The sequence below is a fragment of the Oncorhynchus kisutch genome, linkage group LG5 (genome assembly GCF_002021735.2).
Source record: "Oncorhynchus kisutch isolate 150728-3 linkage group LG5, Okis_V2, whole genome shotgun sequence".
NCBI classification, from domain to species: domain Eukaryota; kingdom Metazoa; phylum Chordata; class Actinopteri; order Salmoniformes; family Salmonidae; genus Oncorhynchus; species Oncorhynchus kisutch.
The window spans coordinates 59,104,229-59,131,222 of record NC_034178.2 but is presented as its reverse complement, the minus strand read 5'-3'; the positions used below and the strand labels follow the sequence as shown (position 1 = coordinate 59,131,222).

The 26,994-nt window shown below is 44.0% G+C and overlaps 1 protein-coding gene across 4 annotated transcripts; it reads right to left on the bottom strand.

Annotated features, from left to right (window-relative positions):
* Positions 1 to 1,237: 1,237 nt before the first annotated feature.
* Positions 1,238 to 25,830, bottom strand: LOC109890277 (transketolase). 4 transcript variants are annotated; one of them, XR_004210095.1, is made up of 15 exons: positions 25,398 to 25,715; positions 23,185 to 23,302; positions 22,585 to 22,698; positions 19,911 to 20,023; positions 18,767 to 18,958; positions 18,328 to 18,446; positions 17,636 to 17,832; positions 15,644 to 15,808; positions 7,840 to 7,996; positions 6,782 to 6,912; positions 5,865 to 5,948; positions 5,384 to 5,477; positions 4,729 to 4,851; positions 2,001 to 2,968; positions 1,238 to 1,965 (listed from the first exon to the last, which is right to left on the bottom strand). XR_004210095.1 is itself a non-coding variant. In XM_031825537.1 (14 exons), the coding sequence occupies exons 1-14, from the start codon at positions 25,502 to 25,504 to the stop codon at positions 2,781 to 2,783; spliced, it is 1,893 nt and encodes a 630-aa protein (XP_031681397.1). In that variant the 5' UTR covers positions 25,505 to 25,830; the 3' UTR covers positions 1,238 to 2,780. The 4 variants fall into 4 exon arrangements, 3 of the variants coding, with proteins under 3 accessions (XP_031681397.1, XP_031681398.1, XP_031681396.1); XM_031825537.1 differs by having other exon boundaries at positions 1,238 to 2,968; positions 19,911 to 20,014; positions 25,398 to 25,830; XM_031825538.1 differs by having other exon boundaries at positions 1,238 to 2,968; positions 19,911 to 20,008; positions 25,398 to 25,716.
* Between the last annotated feature and the right edge of the window lie 1,164 nt (positions 25,831 to 26,994).

Sequence of the window (26,994 nt, the reverse complement as noted above, 5' to 3'; positions counted from 1 at the left end):
TTGACTGCTACTGATGTAAAAGACTACCAGGTCTTTAAGAGTTTATTCGGTAGATAACAGCTCTATAAACATTATTTCGTGGTGCCCCGACTTTCTAGTTAATTACATTTACATGATTAGTATAATCAGGTAATATTAATTACATATTATTCTTTTATAGAATAGCATGTCATATCATTTAATCCAGCATAGCCAAAGACACGACAACAAAGTAGAATGGGCAGTGGCATTTACTGTGCTACCTACGCACATTACTGCGCTACCTACCTGTGCACATTGCCGAGCTGCCATTGGATGAACTGATCTCAGGACTTGATATATTCAAACTTATACTGTCTGCTGATAGGATCTCAGCATAACCATGGTGACCGATGGACCAACTCTGCTCTGTCATCTGTCAATCTTTCCCGATCATATCTGGATACTCTCTGTAGGTGCTGGTTTTGATCAAATGGAAAATTTGACAGAGTTTTAAAATGTACAATTATTTTTTACACGGATTTGAACTATTTTCTAAGTTTTTAATATGAAGTTTATTTCCAAAATGCTATATGTACCAATTCTTCACATGTGTTTTTTTCATCAGAAATGGTTGCTTATGGGTACCTTCATGTGTGTGTAAAATATTACTTCTCTCAGATTTTTATTAACAGATTTTAGATGTATGAATTTTTTTTTTTTTTATGCTAAACGCTATATATCTATTGTTTAGCTGGAATGGAACTTTTGTATCCTGTATATTTGACTGTGATATGGGATTGTCTCACCAAGCTATCTTAAAAGGAATGTACTTACAGTAGTGTCAGTCACTCTGGATACAAGCATCTGCTAAATGTAAATGTTTTACATATGGATTTTTAGCATTTAGGGAAAAAAACATGGTTATTTGTCTCTCTGAAATGATTTTAAACAAATACTGTATATGTCTGTCATTCAACAGCCCCATGCTATGATTAGATAGTGAAAAAACACACCAAAGCTCATTTACCAAAATTTCTGAAAAATGTATATATAGTGTTTTGTCATGAAACTCTTCATATTGTTTTATATTAGTTTAGTAGTCTTATCTATTGAAAATGTACGCTTTGGTTAGTCTTCCGTGTACAATAGTCTAATACGAATGTTTTGAATAAGCAAATACACCAACCTGCCTTTCAATAGATCTACACTCTGATATGCATGCACACATACAGAACACACAGATACACAGTCAAAAAAACACACAGAACTACTTGCAAACTCTAAAATTCAAATGCAGAGGGCTTTAATAAATAAAAGTATAAGGTACATACAGAAGTTCAAGTAACGAAGGAGGTGTTTGTACTAGGTTCACAGTTCAGATGTAACAGCATGCTCCCAACATCACCATGGCCACAAGCACAGAGACTCTCTCTAATCCAGGGTTAGGATCAATTCACTTCCTGAATTGACTGAATTCAAATGGAAACGCTGAACCCTACTGTAAGTCCTAGCTGGCCCTGTATCCCTCTCCCCGACCAAGTCAAACTATTTGCTGTAGAGAACACATTGATCCTGCTCCTGTAAGTCACTCTGGATAAGAGCATATGCTAAATGACAAAAATGTAAATGGAATAGAAACATTATTGGTATGTTCAGACAGCTCGGGCTAACGTACTTCTTCTTGTTTGCTCATCCAGGTAAAAGGTGTTAATATGGAGTTAGATATCTGCCAAAGGTTGAACGCACAACATTTTGGCAGTTCTCTGACGCCATATGTTTAGCTAGTCTACGCCTGAGCTGTAGAGATGAAAAGAAGTTCATGTGTGCTGTGCTAACACGAGCTGTCCAGTACAAGTTGGGTGTTGTGGTTTAAAGAGACATATGGTTCAAACTGTATGGTCTTTTCACTTCACTGATATTTATGGCCCACATACATTTCTATTTGATTGTCTGTATACATTTTTTATTGGACTACGTTCTACAAACATGTCATGGAGACGACACCTAGATTTCACTACCACATGTCATGGAGACGACACCTAGATTTCACTACCACATGTCATGGAGACGACACCTAGATTTCACTACCACATGTCATGGAGACGACACCTAGATTTCACTACCACATGTCATGGAGACGACACCTAGATTTCACTACCACATGTCATGGAGACGACACCTAGATTTCACTACCACATGTCATGGAGACGACACCTAGATTTCACTACCACATGTCATGGAGACGACACCTATATTTCACTACCACATGTCATGGAGACGACACCTATATTTCACTACCACATGCCCCACCCTGTCTTCAGAACTACATCAGAACAATATAAAAGTATTAAAATAGACTGCTGCTGGTTGTTTGGGGTTGAAAATATCAAAGAGGAAGAGATTAAAAACACATGAGCATCACATAAAGGTACCTGCATTGAGTAACAACATGTACAGTCTTTATTGGATTGTTTGGTATGGAGAATGTCCATCTACACCTGCCAACCGGGTTTGAGGACTAATGACTACCTCTCATTTTAATTTCTAAACTTGACCCTGTGATGACCCATGGTTACCAGGAAGTGGGAGTGGGGTTTTGTGTGTGCGTGCGTGTGTAATGTATGAGGGAAAAAAAGTGAAATGTGTGACGGTTACGTCAAAATGTACATTCAGCACAAACTCACGTTACTTCAGTAAACACAGGGGTGGACTTTCACAGTGAGGGGGCGAGGTTACCAGGTGGAGTGGTGTCATGTGACATGAAACGTTTATCTGAGGGGTGGTAGAATTGGGTGGGGCTTAAGCAGGAAGGGGTGGAGCTACTTGGCGTTGGCAGAGCCGCTGAGCATCTTCCTGATGGCCTGGCAAATGGCTTCGCGGTCGATGCCGTAAATCTTGAGCAGCTCGTTGGGCTTGCCGCTGCGGGGAACGTGGGCCACGGCCAGCCGCTGTAGGGTGAAGCCCTGCTCGTTCACCACCGCTGAGCACACTGCCTCCCCCAGACCACCTGAGGAACAGCAACAATACATTAAATATGTGACATGAGAAAGGGAAGGGACAGGAAGAACCTTCTCTGCGACAGGGTTATGGTCAATTCATATTCAATTCAGTCAATTTGAAATTCGATTTCCTTCCCAAAATGTGCTGAATTTAAATGGAATTGACCCCAATCTGAGACACTAGGATTAAGTTGAGCTCAAACACTGACCTAAGGTCAGCTTTGTGTTTATCCCGCTACACTTAAAGGTTATGATTGTGGGTAGATAAGCTGATCCTAGATCAGTGCCCACTGCCTAAAGGTTCTCCCTGAAGCCACTCATTGCTCATTGGTCATTTGGATGAAACCATTGATCTATTTCTGCTGCTATGCAAGCCCCTCCCCCCCATATTCTCACCCTCTATCTGTCCTTCGTTCTCTGACTCTTTTTCTCCCATGCTATCCCTAGTTTCTCTCCCCTTAGGGGACAGAGAGGGGGATGCTACTGATTTTGGATGCCACACATCTTTGGTCCAGTCTGTCCCCCCCCCCACTCTCATCTCCTCCGGACCTAACCTACACAGACACAGGCTGGGCAGGACTAGGCATGGCTGTCTGTGTTGGACATAGCTGTCTATGTGATATCTGGGTCACAGAAAGCCCCATGGGAACACACTTCACTAAGGAAATCTGACAGCACTCTGCTTCTCTGGCCCTCACACACACACACACACACACACACACACACACACACACACACACACACACACACACACACACACACACACACACACACACACACACACACACACACACACACAGTCTCCCTCCTCAGAAAACAAAATACACCAGAACAGAATATATCTCGCCCACCATGACAGTACCTAGCACGTGGTGCCTTTCGGGCCAATGAGAACATGCCACTGCATCACTTCTCAGCCACTCAACCAATTGGAACATGCCACCACAACACACCCCAGTGTCTATGGGCCAATGAGAGGACACTGGCTGCATATTCATAAATAAATAATGGCTGAAATATTTCAGGTTGCCAGGTTGTAAATGCCATGCAATATATATGGCTAAAACACTACAATGTGGCTAAACTACATAAAGTACCCTCGAGTGCTGGAGTCTGGTGAAGTGGTGTTTGGTTCCTCTCTAACCTCCTGGTGTTTGGTCCCTCTCTAACCTCCTGGTGTTTGGTCCCTCTCTAACTTCCTGGTGTTTGGTCCCTCTCTAACCTCCTGGTGTTTGGTCCCTCTCTAACCTCCTGGTGTTTGGTCCCTCTCTAACCTCCTGGTGTTTGGTCCCTCTCTAACTTCCTGGTGTTTGGTCCCTCTCTAACCTCCTGGTGTTTGGTCCCTCCCTAACTTCCTGGTGTTTGGTCCCTCTCAAACTTCCTGGTATTTGGTCCCTCTCTAACCTCCTGGTGTTTGGTCCCTCTCTAACCTCCTGGTGTTTGGTCCCTCTCTAACCTCCTGGTGTTTGGTCCCTCTCTAACTTCCTGGTGTTTGGTCCCTCTCTAACTTCCTGGTGTTTGGTCCCTCTCTAACTTCCTGGTGTTTGGTCCCTCTCTAACTTCCTGGTGTTTGGTCCCTCGCTAACCTCCTGGTGTTTGGTCCCTCTCTAAGTTCCTGGGGTTTGGTCCCTCTCTAACTTCCTGGTGTTTGGTCCCTCTCTAACTTCCTGGTGTTTGGTACCTCGCTAACCTCCTGGTGTTTGGTCCCTCTCTTAAGTTCCTGGTGTTTGGTGAAAGGAGGTCGAAACACTGGTCAGAAAAAGCGTACCTTCGTAGTAGTGGTCCTCTACAGTGAGGATACGCCCCCTGGTCTGGCGAGCATGCTCAATGATGGTCTTGGAGTCCAGGGGTTTGATGGTGAACGGGTCAATCACCCTGATGAAGATCCTTTCTGGGTAAACAACAAGGTGGAAAACATAGCGTTAATCAACAGTAGTGCAGAGGATTGCAGAATTCCCAGGTTTATCAGAAATCCTGGTTGGAAGATTCACAGAATTAGAAATTAAGAAGCAGGAAAACTGGAATCCTTCAACCAGGATTTTTGGAAAACCTGGAAATGTGTTACTGGAGTTACTGGAATTGTGGATCCTTGAGTAGAGTGTTTCAGTTGAGAAACAATAACAAGACACAGGCAGCTACACAGAGAATGACTCTGAAACCTGAACCTTAAATCACTGAGGGAGGGATAAAGCTTTCTAACCTGGATAAACTTGAACATATAGTTGAGAAAGTCTAACACTTATAGGAGAATAAGATGTTGTGCGCCAACGCTAATGAACTGATTGAATTAAATAGCAGCGCATAAGTGCATGGAGCCAATATTAGCATATGAAGAAAAGAGATCATTGCCTAAGAAAGGAGTTCCAAGTATTTCTCCACACCCACATAGTTATATCATTCATCTGGCTGTAGTTGTACTGTACCTTTCTTGAGCATCTCAGCTGCAGCCACGGCCTCATGCAGAGTAATCCCAGCTCCGATCACGGTCACCTTGTCCTCCGTACTCTGGTACACCACCTGAGATGGACAGGGAAGGGTTAGCAGCAAGGATCTAGCATATCTCATACAGCTCTTCCTGCTCGTGACTATTGGATGAGAGATTCATTGTTTATCCTACTAGAAGACAACCCTGTCTGTCTGCAGGCTTGTGTTCCAGCCAGTCAACCACTAGTACTGCATCCATAGTAGAAACTCTTTCAGTTGTCAGACAAAACATTCTCAGTGCGATACAGTAGTTCCTATTATGGATGCTGTACAACTGATTAAACTAATCCTTTTACTAATCATAGCACGTCCTAGCACGTCCTGAAGAAAGATAGAAAACTAAAGTGGTTTAGTCAAGGATGTGATTAGTCTGTGTAGTTAACGTAATGTAGAACATTTTCAGAGCTGAGTGGTGCTCACCTTAGCCTGTCCAACATGGAAGTCCTCATTGCTGCTGTAGATGATGGGATTCTCCGGGCGGCTGGTTCTTATGTAGCAAACACCCTAAAAAAAGATAACATAGTACAATGTATATTGGAATTCATTGTAAACAGGTATTACATTGTAGGGTGAGAACACAAAGCCCATCCCCTGGTTTTGGGGTGGTGTGGGAGGTAGAGGGATTACATTAATGTTGGAGGACAAATAACATAATGTGGGAGGGGATGAGAAACCAATAGCATTTTGGGAGTATGGAGGTAAGGACCAATAACATTTTGAGGGTATGAAGGTAAGGACCAATAACATTTTGAGGGTAAGGGGATAAGGACGAATAACATTTTGAGGGTATGGAGATAAGGACCAATAACATTTTGAGGGTATGGGGATAAGCGTAGCCTAGTGGTTAGAGCGTTGGACTAGTAACCGGAAGGTTGCAAGTTCAAACCCCCGAGCTGACAAGGTACAAATCTGTTGTTCTGCCCCTGAACAGGCAGTTAACCCACTGTTCCTAGGCCGTCATTGAAAATAAGACTTTGTTCTTAACTGACTTGCCTAGTAAAATAAAAAAAATAAAAGGACCCATATCTTTTTGGGGGTATGTGGATAAGGACCCATAGCTTTTGGGGGGAATGTGGATAAGGACCAATAGCTTCTTGGGGGTATGGGGATAAGGACCAATAGCTTTTGGGGGGTATGCACTTTGAGATATCAGCTGATGTACGAAGGGCTATATAAATAAATTTGATTTGATTTGATTTGATTTGATATGGGGATAAGGACCAATTGCATTTTAAGAACCAATATATTTTTGGAGGTATGGGGATAAGAATCAATATATTTTTGGAGGTATGGGGATAAGGACCAATAGCATTTTGGTGGGAGGATATAATAAGTACCTTTGTGCTGGCAGCAAGCTCCACTGCCTTTTCAATAGAAACGCCATCGCTGGGGTAGAAGATGGTTGCCGTGGGGATGGCCCTAAACATGGCTATGTCTTCTAGACCCATCTGAGACGGCCCGTCCTCTCCTGGAACACACACATACTCACATAGTTAGAATAATTTAATTCCAAAATGTTGTCAAATGTAGCAGAAAGCAAACAGTATGTTGTTTTTCAGGGACTTTAGACCTGCTTCATTGAGCGTGCCTGGTGAAAACCACATCCATCCCACACTCCAGGCAGGCTCAACAAAACTTGAATACTATTTCAACCCAATATAAAGCGAAAGGCCTGGTGAACTGACAGACATGCAGGTGTATAAGACCAGAAAGGAATGAGGACAATAGGACAGACAGACAGACAGAGAGAGTAGCATGCAGGTGTGCAGACAGACAGTAGGACAGACAGACAGACTGGCAGGCAGGTGGTCAGACAGACAGTAGGACATACAGTAGGACATAGAGAGTGTCATGCAGGTAGGCAGACAGACAGACAGTAGAGCAGACAGTAGGACAGACAGACAGAGAGTCAGACAGACAGACAGACAGACAGACAGACAGACAGACAGACAGACAGACATACAGACAGATTGAGAGGGTGGCATGCAGTGTACCTGAGGGACTAACAGAGGAGAGGGATATCAGGTCCTCCGGTGAAGGTGACAGCGTCCAGGACAGACAGGGTCAGGGGTCAGGGAGGGGGAGGAGAGAGGGAGGCTAGGGAACTCAGAGGGTGAAGGAGGAGGTGAGGAGGAAAACACAGAAGTGGAGAGAGAGAAAGAAAAATAGGAACTTGGATCAAGGAGGACGACAGTCACTTTAGGCTTTCAGAACATTCGAGGATGCGTTGACTTGAGGAGCCAATAGAAAGAGTGCAGAGTGAGTGAGGTCAATGGGGAAAGGGTGGGGTTGTGAGGTGATAGGTTACAGTTCATGGGGGTGATGGTGGGAGGTTGTGTGAGTAGCATGTAGTGAGGGTGTTTGGGGTGGATGAATGGCTGACAGACAGACTCACCGATGGACAGGCCGCAGTGGGAGCCACACAGATTGATGTTGCTCTCTGAGATGGCAGCCATGCGGAGCTGGTCGTAGGCGCGGGTGAAGAAGGAGGCCAGGGTGCTGGCGTACACAACGTTCCTCTCACGGGCAGCGCAACCAGTGGCAACACTCACCTAGAGGGAAAAGGGGAAGAAGGGGTTCCATCATACTATAACAATGGCGGCTGGTGACTTTGGCAAGATTAGTTAGAGCGAATAATGGATGGAAATTATTTTAATGAAGCCAAGGGTGACATCTTCCAAGTCAGCGTCTATTCATTTACAAGGGATGCATCCCAAATGGCCCCATATTCCCTATATAGTGCATTACTTTGTGTGCACCCTGGTTTTAAGTATACTATAAAGGCAATAGGGTGCTATTCAAGACATAGGCACAAATTCAGGAGGACCATCCTCCTCTTCCTCCCTGGATGAGCCTCCTCTGGAGCCAGGCAGTAAATCTAGTCCCTCTTGAACCCCTCGGGGACATGTCCAGTGACCTCCGCAATTATTGGGACAGTGAAGGATTTTTTATTATTTTGGCTCTATACTCCAAAGGTTTGGGTTTAAAATCAAACAACGACTGGGGGTAAAGTGCAGACTGTCAGCTTTAATTTGAGGGTATTTTCATCCATATCGGCTAAGCCGCTTAGAAATTACAGCACTTTTTGTACATTGTACCACCATTTTAGGGGACCAAAAGTAATGGGCCAAATTCAGTTATATGTGTATTAAAATAGAGTTACAGACGCACAAATGTCATACCTCCAAGACATGCTAACCTCTCACCATTACAATAACAGGAGAGGTTAGTATTTTATATCATACCTCCAAGACATGCTAACCTCTCACCATTACAATAACAGGAGAGGTTAGTATTTTATATCATACCTCCAAGACATGCTAACCTCTCACCATTACAATAACAGGAGAGGTTAGTATTTTATATCATACCTCCAAGACATGCTAACCTCTCACCATTACAATAACAGGAGAGGTTAGTATTTTATATCATACCTCCAAGACATGCTAACCTCTCACCATTACAATAACAGGAGAGGTTAGTATTTTATATCATACCTCCAAGACATGCTAACCTCTCACCATTACAATAACAGGAGAGGTTAGTATTTTATATCATACCTCCAAAACATGCTAACCTCTCACCATTACAATAACAGGAGAGTTTACTATTTTATACCATACCTCCAAGACATGCTAACCTCTCACCATTACAATAACAGGAGAGGTTAGTATTTTATATCATACCTCCAAGACATGCTAACCTCTCACCATTACAATAACAGGAGAGGTTAGTATTTTATATCATACCTCCAAGACATGCTAACCTCTCACCATTACAATAACAGGAGAGGTTAGTATTTTATATCATACCTCCAAGACATGCTAACCTCTCACCATTACAATAACAGGAGAGGTTAGTATTTTATATCATACCTCCAAGACATGCTAACCTCTCACCATTACAATAACAGGAGAGGTTAGTATTTTATATCATACCTCCAAAACATGCTAACCTCTCACCATTACAATAACAGGAGAGTTTACTATTTTATATCATACCTCCAAGACATGCTAACCTCTCACCATTACAATAACAGGAGAGTTTACTATTTTATACCATACCTCCAAGACATGCTAACCTCTCACCATTACAATAACAGGAGAGGTTAGTATTTTATATCATACCTCCAAGACATGCTAACCTCTCACCATTACAATAACAGGAGAGGTTAGTATTTTATATCATACCTCCAAGACATGCTAACCTCTCACCATTACAATAACAGGGGAGATTAACATTTCTGGGGGGGGTGTGATATTTGTGCGTCTGTAATTCTTTCACTCATAATTATTCACGGTTCAGTCAGAATTATCCATAGCATCCACATTAATGTAGAAGTATTTAGAAACATATTATATTCTTATTAACAATAAAATTGACTCCAAAATGACATAATACAAAATACATTATTTACCATTAATTTCTATTGGCCACAAAATTGTCTGAAACCAAAACAAACAGCAAATGCATTCAACAAATTTGTAGAGTCACAAGCTTGATGTAGTCATTGCATGCTATGAATATAGGAATAAATACTAAACTTTGTTACACATTTAATACACATGCAATCCGCCCAATCACCCACCATTAATTTCTCCTTCACCCAAATCTAGATTGCTAATGTTCTGAAAGAGCTGCAAAATCTGGACCCCTACAAATCAGCTGGGCTAGACAATCTGGACCCTCTCTTTCTAAAATTATCTGCCGAAATTGTTGCAACCCCTATTACTAGCCTATTCAACCTCTCTTTCGTATCGTCTGAAATTCCCAAAGATTGGAAAGCTGCCGTGGTCATCCCCCTCTTCAAAGGGGGAGACACTCTAGACCCAAACTGCTACAGACCTATATCTATCCTGCCCTGCCATTCTAAGGTCTAAAGTTGAAAGCCAAGTTAACAGATTACCGACCATTTCGAATCCCACCATACCTTCTCCGCTATGCAATCTGGTTTCAGAGCTGGTCATGGGTGCACCTCAGCCACACTCAAGGTCCTAAACGATATCATAACCGCCATCGATAAGAGACATTACTGTGCAGCCGTATTCATTGACCTGGCCAAGGCTTTTGACTCTGTCAATCACCACATTCTAATCGGCAGACTCAACAGCCTTGGTTTCTCAAATGACGGCCTCGCCTGGTTCACCAACTACTTCTCTGACAGAGTTCAATGTGTCAAATCAGAGGGCCTGTTGTCTGGACCTCTGGCGGTCTCTATGGGGGTGCCACAGTGTTCATCCTCGGGCCGACTCTCTTCTCTGTATACATCAATGATGTTGCTCTTGCTGCTGGTGATTCTCTGATACACCTCTACGCAGATGACACCATTCTGTATACTTCTGGCCCCTCTTTGGACACTGTGTTAACTAACCTCCAGACGAGCTTCAATGCCTTACAACTCTCCTTCCGTGGCCTCCAACTGCTCTTAAATACAAGTAAAACACTCTTCATCCGATCGCTGCCCACACCTGCCTGCCCACCCAGTATCACTACTCTGGATGGTTCTTACTTAGAATATGTGGACAAGTACAAATATCTAGGTGTCTGGTTAGACTGTAAACTCTCCTTCCAGACTCAAATTAAGCATCTCCAATCCAAAATTAAATCTAGACTCGGCTTCCTATTTTGCAACAAAGCATCCTTCACTCATGCTGCTGACCCTCGACTTCAGCAATGTCATTTCCAAAATAGCCCCCAACACTCTACTCAACAAATTGGATGCAGTCTATCACTGGATGCAGTCTAAGCCCCATATACTACCCACCACTGCGACCTGTACGCTCTCGTTGGCTGGCCCTCGCTTCATACTCGTCGCCAAACCCACTGGCTTCAGGACATCTACAAGTCTCTGATAGGTAAGGCCCCGCCTTATCTCAGCTCACGGGTCACCATAGCAGCACCCACCTGTAGCACACGCTCCAGCAGGTATATCTCTCTAGTCACCCCCAAAGCCAATTCCTCATTTGGCCGCCTTTCCTTCCAGTTCTCTGCTGCCAATGACTGGAATGAATTGCCAAAAATCACTGAAGCTGGAAACTCTTACCTCCCTCACTAGCTTTAAGCACCAGTCTGAGTAGCTCACAGATCACTGCACCTGTACATATCCCATCTGTAAATAGCCCATCCAACTACCTCATCCCAATACTTTATTTATTTATCTTGCTCCTTTACACCCCTGTATCTATACTTGCACATTCATATTCTGCACATCAATCACTCTAGTGTCTAATCAGTATATTGTAATTACTTCGCCACCATGGCCTACTTATTGCCTTACCTCCCTTTTCTTACCTCATTTGCACACACTGTATATAGATTTTCTTCAACTGTATAATTTACTGTACGTTTGTTTATTCCATGTGTAACTCTGTGTTGTTGTATGTGTCGAACTGCTTTGCTTTATCTTGGCCAGGTCGCAGTTGTAAATGAGAACTTGTTCTCAACTTGCCTACTTGGCTAAATAAAGGTGAAATAAAACATAAATAAAAATATAAGTGAATTTGTCCCAATACTTTTGGTCCCCTAAAATGGGGGGGACTATGTACAAAAAGTGCTGTCATTTCTAAACAGTTCACCCAATATGGATGAAAATACCCTCAACTTTAAGCTGTCAGTCCTCACTTTAACCTTTAACCCCAGTCATTGTTTTATTTCATATCCAAACTGTTGGGGTATAGAGCCCAAAAAAATCACTCTCTGTCCCAATAATTACAGAGGGCACTGTACTTCATTTGTATGGTGGTCATGCACCTGCAGAGTCTTAGACATGTAGGAAGATACTGAACACAAATCAGCTACAGATACACTACTTCTGAAGTTCAGCAGAACCACAGAATTACATAGAACAATATTTATTGTATCTCTATGACCTGAGGATCCAAAGGGTCAAGTGAGGTCTCCATGGGAACGACAACTGCTGAGCCAATCACAATCAAAGGTTCATGCCTCCAGAAGTTATGTAAATGTCAGTCAGTCCAAAAGCACAGGAGCTTACGGTACCATATGTAAGGAATCACTCTCATGCATTGTCATTTCCTGTTTCCTGTCTCCAGAGCCCTCCCCGATCCCCCTGCTCCTCTCCTCAATGTAATATGGACTCATTCATATTCTATAGCAGTACCAAACAGAGGTACTATTATCCCATGTCCCTATTCTCCACTACTTTGAATCTGGTCAAAGAGAACAGAACTCCTGTTATTGACTCCTGTCATTGTATAGAAGAAAATGTAATTAGTTTACTTTTCTGTATCTCTCTCGCAACATATATTTTTTATTTATTTTATGTTTACCAAAAACAGTGGCGGGGTGTCCACTGTGTGATTATTTGAATTGCAGCTTGCCCCTTTGATACAGTATTCACAAACACATGACATAATGCAGTCATAAATCAGTCATAACATTAACACCAGTGCCTCTCTGATTTGCTCATGCTTCTCTTGTCAATATTAATGATTCCTCATTAGAGAATCTGTCCGTCTCATTTGAACCTGTCATTCTGGCTCTTTTCTGCACATCGTCTTTATGATAATAGTCTAGCAGCCAGCGAGCCAGCCGTTCAGTCAACCAGTCAGTCAGTCAGCCAGGCAGTCACCTACCCAGTCAGTCAGTCAGCCAGTCTGCCAGTCACCCAGTCCATCAGCCAGTAAACCAGCCAGTAAACCGCCAGTCAGTCAGTCACCCAGTCAGTCAGTGAGATCAGCCAGACGGCCACACCCACCCTCCTCTCTGATTAATATTTCACCTCTCAGCTCAGCATGACTGACTTGTTATAACGGATGATCAAACACAGCCCTGACCTACATCTGAGCAGGCTACCATGAGGAACCAGACAAATGGCCAGGCATCTACTGTATACGGTACAGCCAGGCCTGAACGGCTGGCTCTTCCAAAATGTTAATGTACGGGCAGATTGCAATGAGAGGGTGAAATAAGTGGGGAGGGGAGAGAGAGAAACAGAAAGATACATTTTAAAAAATGTTTTTTTATATATATATATTTTTTCAACTTCAGTTTATTTAGTAAATACTTTGTTAACACTTATTTTTCTTAAAACTGCGTTGTTGGTTAAGGGCTTGTAAGTAAGCATTTCACTGTAATGTCTACACCTGTTGTGTTCGGCGCATGTGACAAATACAATTCGATTTGATTTGATTTTGATTTGAAAGAAAGAGACCTACAAAGACACAGATAGAAAGAGAAAGAGAGAAATAAACAGAAAGCGAGTGGTGGGCAGTATACTGTATGAGAGGCTGCAGAGCCAGCTGTGTGTAGGTAGGGAGGGAGGGAGCATGGCGAGGCATCGGAGGAATGGCGGGAGGGAGGGGGGGAGCATGGCATACTGTAAGTAGGTCATGTCGCAGCCTCTCTGCCTCTCTCTACAGTCCCAGTGTTACATTATGGATGGACCCACATCTCAGCCTCTCTGCCTCTTTCTACAGTCCCAGTGTTACATTATGGATGGACCCACATCTCAGCCTCTCTGCCTCTCTCTACAGTCCCAGTGTTACATTATGGATGGACCCACATCTCAGCCTCTTTCTACAGTCCCAGTGTTACATTATGGATGGACCCACATCTCAGCCTCTCTGCCTCTCTCTACAGTCCCAGTGTTACGTTATGAATGGACCTACATGCATTATTCATCATACCAGCCTCAGTAACACAGAGAGAGAACATTTTTTGATTCAGGCAATCAGAACTTAAAAAAAGTGTATTTCATGAGAAAGGACAGTGAAGAGAAGTCTAAAAAGCCCACATATCTCCCACCTCAACCAGGCTGGAGCAAATGCTCAAAGGATCTAAAAGATGTAATAATAATAATAATAATATTCAAACCCAGGTCTGGGGACAGGGCATTCTGTTCAAACCCAGGTCTGGGGACAGGGCATTCTGTTCAAACCCAGGTCTGGGGACAGGGCATTCTGTTCAAACCCAGGTCTGGGGACAGGGCATTCTGTTCAAACCCAGGTCTGGGGACAGGGCATTCTGTTCAAACCCAGGTCTGGGGACAGGGCATTCTGTTCAAACCCAGGTCTGGGGACAGGGCATTCTGTTCAAACCCAGGTCTGGGGACAGGGCATTCTGTTCAAACCCAGATCTGGGGACAGGGCATTCTGTTCAAACCCAGGTCTGGGGACAGGGCATTCTGTTCAAACCCAGGTCTGGGGACAGGGCATTCTGTTCAAACCCAGGTCTGGGGACAGGGCATTCTGTTCAAACCCAGGTCTGGGGACAGGGCATTCTGTTCAAACCCAGGTCTGGGGACAGGGCATTCTGTTCAAACCCAGGTCTGGGGACAGGGCATTCTGTTCAAACCCAGGTCTGGGGACAGGGCATTCTGTTCAAACCCAGGTCTGGGGACAGGGCATTCTGTTCAAACCCAGGTCATGGGACAGGGCATTCTGTTCAAACCCAGGTCTGGGGACAGGGCATTCTGTTCAAACCCAGGTCTGGGGACAGGGCATTCTGTTCAAACCCAGGTCTGGGGACAGGGCATTCTGTTCAAACCCAGGTCTGGGGACAGGGCATTCTGTTCAAACCCAGGTCTGGGGACAGGGCATTCTGTTCAAACCCAGGTCTGGGGACAGGGCATTCCGTTCAAACCCAGGTCTGGGGACAGGGCATTCCGTTCAAACCCAGGTCTGGGGACAGGGCATTCCGTTCAAACCCAGGTCTGGGGACAGGGCATTCTGTTCAAACCCAGGTCTGGGGACAGGGCATTCCGTTCAAACCCAGGTCTGGGGACAGGGCATTCTGTTCAAACCCAGGTCTGGGGACAGGGCATTCTGTTCAAACCCAGGTCTGGGGACAGGGCATTCTGTTCAAACCCAGGTCTGGGGACAGGGCATTCTGTTCAAACCCAGGTCTGGGGACAGGGCATTCTGTTAAGCATCAGAGAGAGAGATGTAAGTAGAGGAGAGAGGAGAGCTAAACTGAGCCACAAAATGCTGCTGCAATTGTATTTCTTATTTTAATCTGAGTACATTTCTACGATTCTTATTTAATATTTTACAAAAATATTTATTTGGAGGACAGGTCATCATTTAAAAGCTTGGTGAGGTTAGAGAAAGTTAGAGAAAGACACTTTAGAGAAAGTGTCTGTGTTTATAGAGTGTTCATACTTAGTTCCAATCGGTTTCATCTGACCCTGACCACATCACCTGTGACCAGGACCAACTCAAGAGGGTTTCATTTCCTACCATGTTCTGTTGAGCGATGTAACACTCCACAAAGCGGTTGGGATGTTCGTTCTTGAAGATCTCTGAGTAGGTGATGTTGTTGGTGTCTCCGTCCAGGACCACCACGCGCTCGTTGTAACGACCCAGTTTAGCCAGGGCCATGCCATAGGCTTTCCTGGTGGAAACCTGTAGAAAGACAACCATTCAATCAATTAATCAACCAATCAACTAATCTATCAATCAATCAACCAGTCATTAATAATAATAAGAAAGCAATATAAGAAAGCAAGTCAATAAGCCAATAAGTCTACCTGTTATTTATGCATCATTATACGACCTTCTAGTTGACAGTACTCAAAGTTACCTTTGTCTGCACATTATGCCATAAATCTATTCTATCGTGCCCAGAAACCTGCTCCTTTTACTCTCTGTTCCGAACGTGCTAGACAGCCAGTTCATATAGCATTTAGCTGTACCCTTATCCTACTTCTCCTCTGTTCCTCTGGTGATGTAGAGGTTAATCCAGGTCCCGCAGTGCCTAGCTCCACTCCCACTCCCCAGGTGCTCTCATTTGTTGACTTCTGTAACCGTAAAAGCCTTGGTAAAAGCCTTGGTTTCATGCATGTTAACATTAGAAACCTACTCCCTAAGTTTGGTTTACTCACTGCTCCCAGATGTCTTAGCCGTGTCTGAATCCTGGCTTAGGAAAACCACCATAAACCTTGAAATCTCCATCGCTAACTATAACATTTTCCGCCAAGATAGAACTGCCAAAGGGGGCGGTGTTGCAATCTACTGCAAAGATAGCCTGCAGAGTTCTGTTTTACTATCCAAGTCTGTACCCAAACAATTCGAGCTGCTACTTCTAAAAATTCACCTTTCCAGAAACAAGTCTCTCACTGTTGCCACTTGCTATAGATCTCCCTCTGTCCCTAGCTGTGCCCTCGATACCATATGTGAATTGATTGCCCCCCATCTATCTTCTGAGCTCGTGCTACTAGGTGACCGAAACTGGGACATGCTTAACACCCCGGCCATCCTACAATCCAAGCTTGATGCCCTCAATCTCACACAAATTATCAATGAACCTACCAGGTACAACTCCAAATCCATAAACACGGGCACCCTCATAGATGTAATCCTAACTAACTCGCCCTCCAAATACACCTCTGCTGTTTTCAATCAAGATCTCAGTGATCACTGCCTCATTGCCTGCATCCGTAATGGGTCTGCGACCAAACGACCACCCCTCATCACTGTCAAATGCTCCCTAAAACACTTCTGCCAAACATACCCTTGTAAAACTGACCATCCTACCGATCCTCGACTTCGGTGATGTCATCTATAAAATAGCCTCCAACACTCTACTCAACAAACTGGATGCAGTCTATCACAGTGCCATCCTTTCTATTTATTTATCTTGCTCCTTTGCACCCCAGTATCTATACTTGCACATTCATCTACTGAACATCAACCATTCCATTGTTTAATTGCTATATTGTAATTACTTCGCCACCATGGCCTATTTATTGCTTTTACCTCCCTTATCTTAACTCATTTGCACTCACTGTATATAGACTTTCTGTTTTCTTTTGTTCTACTGTATTATCTACTGTATATAGACTTTGTTTTCTTTTGTTCTACTGTATTATTGACTATGTTTTGTTTATTCCATATGTAACTTTGTGTTGTTGTATGTGTTGAATTGCTATGCTTCATCTTGGCCAAGTCACAGTTGCAAATGAGAACTTGTTCTCAACTAGCCTACCTGTTTAAATGAAGGTGAAATGAAAAATAAATAAATAACAGTTGTGACAGCTTTTTTTATGATATCTTGTTTGGGACTATGGGCTGAGTCCCAAGTGTCAGTGCAGTCAATAATGTTGACACCTCTGTCATTGGGATGAGAGCACAATCCCAGATGTACTGTAAATGGTGAGGTGCAATGGAGGCTGCTGAGGGGAGGACCACTAGCCTGTCCTCCTGTGGTGAGGTGTGTGTTCTATGTGTTACCTTCTCTCCCTGCTTGTAGGCGGGTGCGCTGGGCATGCGGATGTTGCACAGGCTGACTGGCGGGGCGTCCTCCATGGGCGTGGCAGGGTACAGGCGCTTGCTGCTGTTCATGATGCGCGCCTGCAGATCCTTCACGACTCCCTCAGCCATGTCTTTGGGCAGGGGCTTGGCATGCCAGCCCATCTTATCCTCCACAGCTGGCAAACGTGGACAGCAGAATACACAACATCAAAATACACAGTATACTCAACATTATATTGTATACGCATACATAGGCCCAGGAGTTTTTCCTGATCATGTGACCTGACCAATAAAAACACTGGTACTGAAACCAGGTCACATGGTCAGTAAAAGGTCCTTCGCAACACATTATACAGTAGTGACTTGTGTGTGCATATGCTGAGATAGAGGGAAGCCCATCACTGAGATAGAGGGAAGCCAATCACTGAGATAGAGCATAGCCAATCACTGAGATAGAGCATAGCCCATCACTGAGATAGAGCATAGCCCATCACTGAGATAGAGCATAGCCCATCACTGAGATAGAGCATAGCCCATCACTGAGATAGAGCATAGCCCATCACTGAGATAGATCATAGCCCATCACTGAGATAGAGCATAGCCAATCACTGAGATAGAGGCCTAGTATGAGTAATATAATGTAACCAGTAGCCATGTGAGGCTGAGAATACCTGGGATGCCCTTGCCCTTGGTGGTCTTGGCGATGATGGCAGTGGGCTGGTGGCGAGCCTGGCTCAGAGCCTTACACAGCTCCTCCACACTGTGCCCATCCACAATGATGGCATGCCAACTGTAGAAACACATCAGAAAACCCATTTCACATATGGAAACACATGAACACACTTTCTCTACTCATACACACATAAACAATACATTCCACATATGGAAACACACGAACACACTTTCTCTACTCATACACACATAAACAATACATTCCACATATGGAAACACACGAACACACTTTCTCTACTCATACACACATAAACAATACATTCCACATATGCCCACTAATGTTGACATATGCCTTCACACATTCACAGACTTGTTCTCCCAGCACATTCACAAAGATGATCACTCTCTCCCTGTAAACCCACTTTCACACACACTCACCCGAAGGCCTCACAGCGTTTCTGGTACTTCTCCACGTGGTGCTGCAGGGGCGCTGGGTCGGTCTGGCCCAGACGGTTGATATCCAAGATGGCCACCAGGTTGTCCAGCTGGTAGTAGGAGGCGAAGGACATGGCCTCCCACACTGCCCCCTCAGACAGCTCCCCATCCCCCATCAGACAGAACACACGGTAGCTGGGGAAGAGAAAGGTGGGTGAGACAGGTGTGTGTGTGTGTGTGTGTGTGTGTGTGTGTGTGTGTGTGTGTGTGTGTGTGTGTGTGTGTGTGTGTGTGTGTGTGTGTGTGTGTGTGTGTGTGTCTGACTAGGGGGCTGGATGGTAACCTTTACACCTCTCTCATTCTATTACACCTACACCTACTTTGTTCCCTCGTATCTCCACTGAGGCTTCTAGCCACACAGGCACCTTTGAACAGAACAAATGCTCATCTTTTAATCAATGGTTTGATAATCCGCTTATGTTATGAGTTTTAACCACTGTCCACACAACATCCTTCTCCAGTACAAATGTATCTAGGGCACATTTTGGACGTTGGCAATATCAGCATTCTGCATATCGGAGATCCACATTCCGAGACAAAACCTGAACCCAAACCTTAATTAGATTGAGGAATGTGAGTGTGGTTTTGAACAATAGACTGAGTGATGAATTCTAATGTAAACCTGATCCAATCGGATTCTGAGACAGAATCTTTCTGGATGGTAAAAAAGAACAGAGTTGTGTCTGCCAGGGCTGTGGTAATTAGAGCAGAACAATTGGGATAGCAGAGCATGCAGCCACTGTACACATGGAGAACATTCAAAAACCTCACTATGCTCTAAAGCAGTGTTTCCCAACACTGCTCCTTGAGTACCCCAACAGTACACATGTGTATTGTAGCCCTGGAGAAGCACACATGATTCAACTTGTCAACTAATCATCAAGCCCTCAATGAGTTGCATGAGGTGTGTTTGTCCAGGGCTAAAACTAACCTGTGTTCTGTTGGTACTGGAGGACCAAGGTCGGGGATCACTGCTCTAAAGACCTCTAAAATACCACAATATGAACTAGAGTCCACGCTTAACACTTTAGAATTCAGAGGCATGCAAAGACTTCAAATCTGTGCGTGCATGTGTGTGAACTCTTACCTGGACTTGTCAAAGTACTTCCCGGTGTAGGCCATCCCACAGGCCACACCCAGGCCTTGGCCCAGAGAGCCAGTAGCCACATCCACAAACTGCTGCTTCTGAAACTCCAACGCATACACAGGAACAGGACTGTTACTATCACCATAGAGAGCAGGTATGAGTTCAGTAGGTGGAAAATGTTGATGTATTATTATAAGTTACAAGTTATTGGACAAGTTTAGTGAGGCACTACCTGAACTTGTCCAATAAGAACACAGATTGTTGTTTACAGTTACAAAACCTTTTGCTACTGTGTCCTTTGGAATATGACCCAGTTTTAGAGCTGTTGTGTGGTCATATCTGTCTGGTCCTAATTGAGGCTGTTAAAGGTGATGGGTAGGTTAACTGTTAGGCTATTAAAGGTGAGGAGTAGTCTAAGGTCTCGTTCCCCTGCTCAGACGTTGCATGCATCAACCAATGCTTGTGTGCCACATCATCGACTGTGCAGTCGGGCACCACTATACCATATGATATGGTATAGTTAGCTGATACGTTAAATACCTATACAGGCGTTGTAAGCTCTGGCATGGCCATCAATGTCTGAGCAGGAGAACATGACCTAACTGTTAGGCTGTTAAAGGTGAGATGTAGGCTAAAGGTGAGGTGCAGGCTAACTCTAAGACTATTGAAGGTGAGGTGTAGGCTAAAGGTGAGGTGTAGGCTAACTCTTAGACTATTGAAGGTGAGGTGTAGGCTAAAGGTGAGGTGTAGGCTAACTCTTAGGCTATTGAAGGTGAGGTGTAGGCTAACTCTTAGGCTATTGAAGGTGAGGTGTAGGCTAAAGGTGAGGTGCAGGCTAACTCTAAGACTATTGAAGGTGAGGTGTAGGCTAACTCTTAGACTATTGAAGGTGAGGTGTAGGCTAACTCTTTGACTATTGAAGGTGAGGTGTAGGCTAAAGGTGAGGTGTAGGCTAAATCTTAGGCTATTGAAGGTGAGGTGTAGGCTAACTCTTAGACTATTGAAGGTGAGGTGTAGGCTAACTCTTAGACTATTGAAGGTGAGGTGTAGGCTAAAGGTGAGTTGTAGGCTAACTCTTAGGCTATTGAAGGTGGGGTGTAGGCTAACTCTTAGGCTATTGAAGGTGAGGTGTAGGCTAAGTCTTAGGCTATTGAAGGTGAGGTGTAGGCTAACTCTTAGGCTATTGAAGGTGAGGTGTAGGCTAAAGGTGAGTTGTAGGCTAACTCTTAGGCTATTGAAGGTGAGGTGCAGGCTAACTCTTAGGCTATTGAAGGTGAGGTGTAGGCTAACGCTTAGGCTATTGAAGGTGAGGTGTAGGCTAACTCTTAGGCTATTGAAGGTGAGGTGTAGGCTAACTCTTAGACTATTGAAGGTGAGGTGTAGGCTCACACCTCACCTCTAGTGGTGTGGGGGCTGTGCTTTGGCAAAGTGGGTGGGGTTATATCCTTCCTGTTTGGCCCTGTCCGGGGGTGTCCTCGGATGGGGCCACAGTGTCTCCTGACCCCTCCTGTCTCAGCCTCCAGTATTTATGCTGCAGTAGTTTATGTGTCGGGGGGCTGGGGTCAGTTTGTTATATCTGGAGTACTTCTCCTGTCCTATTCGGTGTCCTGTGTGAATCTAAGTGTGCGTTCTCTAATTCTCTCCTTCTCTCTTTCTTTCTCTCTCTCGGAGGACCTGAGCCCTAGGACCATGCCCCAGGACTACCTGACATGATGACTCCTTGCTGTCCCCAGTCCACCTGGCCATGCTGCTGCTCCAGTTTCAACTTCCACCTGACTGTGCTGCTGCTCCAGTTTCAACTGTTCTGCCTTATTATTATTCGACCATGCTGGTCATTTATGAACATTTGAACATCTTGGCCATGTTCTGTTATAATCTCCACCCGGCACAGCCAGAAGAGGACTGGCCACCCCACATAGCCTGGTTCCTCTCTAGGTTTCTTCCTAGGTATTGGCCTTTCTAGGGAGTTTTTCCTAGCCACCGTGCTTCTACACCTGCATTGCTTGCTGTTTGGGGTTTTAGGCTGGGTTTCTGTACAGCACTTTGAGATATCAGCTGATGTACAAAGGGCTATATAAATAAATTTGATTTGATTTTATTTTATTTGATTTAGGCTAACTCTTAGGCTATTGAAGGTGAGGTGTAGGCTAACTCTTAGGCTATTGAAGGTGAGGTGTAGGCTAAAGGTGAGGTGTAGGCTAACTCTTAGGCTATTGAAGGTGAGGTGTAGGCTAACTCTTAGGTTATTAAAGGCCCAATGCAGATGTTTTATATCAATATCATAACATGTCTGTGTAACAATTAAGTAACTTACTGTAATATATTTACATTTAATGGGTAAAAATAGCTTTTTATCAAAACTATTTCTCAAAAAATAATTTGCTAGGACTCTCTAGGAGTGGTCTGAGTGGGGAGGGGAAAACTGAAAACTAGCTGTTATTGGCAGAGAGGTTTGTAACACTCTTTGTTATTGGTCTATTAACCAATTTACCTCATGTTGATGTCACCATGGCAAGCTGGCAACCAGAAACTATCAGGAAATAACACTGATCATTTTTGTGGGCACTTTTACAATGTTAGTTTCAACAGCTGTTATACAATATGATACAAAACGGAGAAAAAACATAATTTAGTGCTAAGCTATTAAAGGTGATGTGTAGTAGTTATCACTTACAGGTATGGGGTGTCCCTCCAGGTTGGACTCCACCTGGCACAGAGAGAGCAGCTCACTCTCCTTCAGGAAGCCAGTCTCTGTCCACATGGAGTACAGGGCTGGGGCGGCATGACCCTGAGGAGAGGAACAGACATCTTACTGTAGTACTAGTATATGATACTATAACAAAACCTATAACACTATAACACAACCACAATATAACTGTATAACCAGGAAGAGTAAAATACACTGTTGCTGCTTGCCAGGCCTATAATCATACATATGCCTATAATCATACATATGCCTATAATCATACATATGCCTATAATCATACATATGCCTATAATCATACATATGCCTATAATCATACATATGCCTATAATCATACATATGCCTATAATCATACATATGCCTATAATCATACATATGCCTATAATCATACATATGCCTATAATCATACATATGCCTAAGACAATTGCAGACCAACTACAATACAGCCATAAAGAAGCAGATGTTGACCATTATGACTTTTATCAAACCAAAAGTGGCTGGTGGTCAAATCAATGAAATAAAATGTCAAACTTTAATTCAATAGAACTTTGTTCATCTACGGTGTCTCACCTTAGAGAGGATGAAGCGGTCGTTGTTGATGTTCTTGGGGTCCTCTGTGTGGTACTTCATTGTGTTGAAGAACAGGACAGACATGATTTCTGCCACGCTGCAGCATGATGTAGGGTGTCTGGGAGACCAGGGGTATATAGGAGCAGGGAGGGAGGTTACAGACAGGTTACAACAAGTTGGACACAGACTGTTTCTATATCTGATTCTCTCTCTCTCTGATTCTCTCTCACTCACTCACTCACTCACTCACTCACTCACTCACTCACTCACTCACTCACTCACACACACACACACACACACACACACACACACACACACACACACACACACACACACACACTAAGAACAGACAGACCACTTTACAAACTCATAAACATTCAGAATTGACACAGAGTCTCCAACTGGATTCGAAGTGACACAGTCTAAAGTCTGAGCTTGCCAATGAAATCTTAGGGCACAATGGGGAAGGATGGGTAGCACTATTTAGAGTGTACTAGTCTATCCAAAATACTCATGAGGGGGCCATGCTCAAACCGAGATGCCCTATTGGCTCTCTCTCACAGGAGGTTTGGTGGCACCTTAATTAAGGCTCTTGGTAATAACTGGAGCATTAACAGTGCAATGGTATCAAATACATCATGATGGCATTCCATTTCCTCTGTTCCGGCCATTATTATGAGCCGTTCTCCCCTCAGCAGCCTGCTCTCTCTTTATCCCAATTACAGTGACGTCAACATCAGAGAGGTAAACCCGCCCCTTGCAAAGTGCCAGTTCAGGTCACGGTCACAACACAGACCTATCCCTGCTACGATGAGACTAACCGGAGTCTGGGGAGAGATGGGGACCATTTTGGCTTCTGTGCGCACGGAGTCAGACGATCAGTCAGAGGGCGCCATTTGAAGTCACATTTATCACCGGGCCTATAACGGTTACCTTCCATCTCCAGCCAGCGAAATACTTAACCACGGAGGCATAATCTAAAAATATTCTGTTGAATGAATAGATGCTCTTTAAAGAATGTGTAAAGAACTGCGTAAAACTAAAAGTACCGACCAGATGCTCTAAAAACTCAACAAAACTCAGGAATGCTGGCAAGTAGCCAAGCCCAACCAAAAAAGCACACTTGACTTTCCCCGGGAACGAAATGCGTAGAGGGGTTTTCTCTCAATCATTAACTGCATGGCTGTTGCTTATATTGTCTAGGCTGTGTGCGCTCTTGGGCTATTCATGGATAGGCTACGGTCGAAGGATGGAGCCACAATGGAATTAATGAATGCGGTAGTTTGTGTATGTGCAATATATAGTGATTGATAGTTTACTCAAATAGATTTGTGATTTCCCCCACAAAAATCTAAATTAAATTCCGTTTTGTCCACTTGTTCGCACACAGGATGTTTATTTATTTAGCTATAATAATGCACTTCAAGTGGATGTTCACACAATAAGATGAATTGCTGACTATTTATTATGAATACTGAACAACATCCCAGATCACCATGCGCTATGTCCTGTGCTAACAAACTCCGAGGCGCTCCTCCATCACTTACTCGCACGGTTAGACAGATGAAGACGCAATATCATTTCCCGATTTGGTTCACAATAGAACATTTCTAATAACAAAAGAATTGAGCCACAGTGACCATAATATATCTTGTTCAATAGACATAAATAAATAATGTGTATAAGTACACAGTTTTCTGCTATTTAAAGATATTAAGCAGATTAAGTGTCAGAACTATCTCCTCGAATGACTCATATCATACATCCTGTTTCTGTTTCATCCATTCATTCGCCATAGCTCAAACAACAAAGAGAGAACATGCGCTTCACTTTGCATTTCACGTGTGTGTGGACCTGTTTACCCAGAAGTCCCCACTAGTATAGTAAACAAGGACAAATTTGACCAACTGGGTACATTTTGCAAGTCCCCACAAGGAAAATGCTATTTCTAGGGGGGGTTAGAATTAGTGTTCGGGTTCGAATTGGGGTTAAGGATTATAGGTTGGGTTTAGTGTTAAGGTTAGGTTTTGGAGTTAGGGTTAGGGGAAATAGTCATTTGAATGGGAATCAAATGTGTGTCCCCACAAGGTTAGCAAAACGAGACTGTGTGTGTGAATGAGTCTTTATACACTCTGCCCTAGATTTACGACTGTGTAATCTGTGTGTGTGTGTGCGTGTGTGTGTGTACGTGTGTGTCTGTGTCTGGGTCTTACCCGCTGCCCGTTGCGGTGGTAGCCTTGATGCAGTTGATTCGGAGGCGGTTGGCGATGTTCCTGAGCGCCTGCACTGTCTGCTGGTCGGGTTTGTGGTAGTCCTCCATGAATGCAAAATGTCAAAGCACCAAAAGAATCAATGTGGACTAGACTGCACAGAGGCTGGGCTGTGTGTGTATTTGTATGTGAGTGAGGTTTGGCAGTGGGAGCCCTGCTCGTGTGTGTGAGTGGCAAAGAGAAGAGGGATAGAAAGGAGGAGAGGCAGGATTTATCCCTAGTGAGAGTACACACACACACACACACACACAGAAGAAGGAGGAGAAAGAGGACAGGGTGCATGCATGAGTATGCAAGGAAGGGTTGTGTTAAGGGTGTGTGTTAGAAGGAGGGTTGTGTTAGGGGTGTGTGTTAGAAGGAGGGTTGTGTTAGGGGTGTGTGTTAGAAAGAGGGTTGTGTTAGGGGTGTGTGTTAGAAAGAGGGTTGTATTAGGGGTGTGTGTTAGAAAGAGGGTTGTGTTAGGGGTGTGTGTTAGAAAGAGGGTTGTGTTAGGGGTGTGTGTTAGAAGGAGGGTTGTGTTAGGGGTGTGTGTTAGAAGGAGGGTTGTGCTAGGGGTGTATGTTAGAAGGAGGGTTGTGTTAGGGGTGTGTGTTAGAAGGAGGGTTGTGTTAGGGGTGTGTGTTAGAAAGAGGGTTGTGTTAGGGGTGTGTGTTAGAAAGAGGGTTGTATTAGGGGTGTGTGTTAGAAAGAGGGTTGTGTTAGGGGTGTGTGTTAGAAAGAGGGTTGTGTTAGGGGTGTGTGTTAGAAGGAGGGTTGTGTTAGGGGTGTGTGTTAGAAGGAGGGTTGTGCTAGGGGTGTATGTTAGGAGGGTTGTGTTAGGGGTGTGTTAGAAGGAGGGTTGTGCTAGGGGTGTGTGTTAGGAGGGTTGTGTTAGAGGTGTGTTAGAAGGAGGGTTGTGCTAGGGGTGTGTGTTAGAAGGAGGGTTGTGTGTCTGAAAGAGGGGTTGCCCACAGTTGAACCATCTGCCCACAAATGTCTTAGGCTTCAGTGTCTAAACTCATTACCAGACTTGAGATATGTGAGTCTTGTCCTTTGTTCCTGTCAACCTCAGTGTGCGCCTCGTTGATGGTGCCTTTGTTTTGAGTGCTTCATGTCACAGAGATAAATATGTATGTGTCTATGTGTGTAGAGAGAGAAAGAGAGAGTAACAGAGAAAAAAAGCGAGAGAGAGGTAGGCTACGCTATAGAGAGAAAGTTAAATAATTTAAGTGGCACGCCAAGGTTTAAAGGTTTAATTTGTTTAAGAGAGAGAGAAAGAGAGTGAGCGAGAGAGAGAGAGAGAGAGAGAGAGAGAAAGAAAGAAAGAAAATGAAAGAGAGTGAGAGAGAATTGCTTTATTTCTCCTGTCTCACTTCACACACATCACTGAGCACTGGCCTGGTGTCATCCACACACACACACACACACACACACACACGTTTGTTTTACTATCCTTGTGGGGACCAAACAATTGTGACTCCATTCTGGAAACTAGGCATCTGTCGCATCACTACTACACAGGAGAGCCATTTGAATGAAAACTTTAAAAAAAATCTAAATT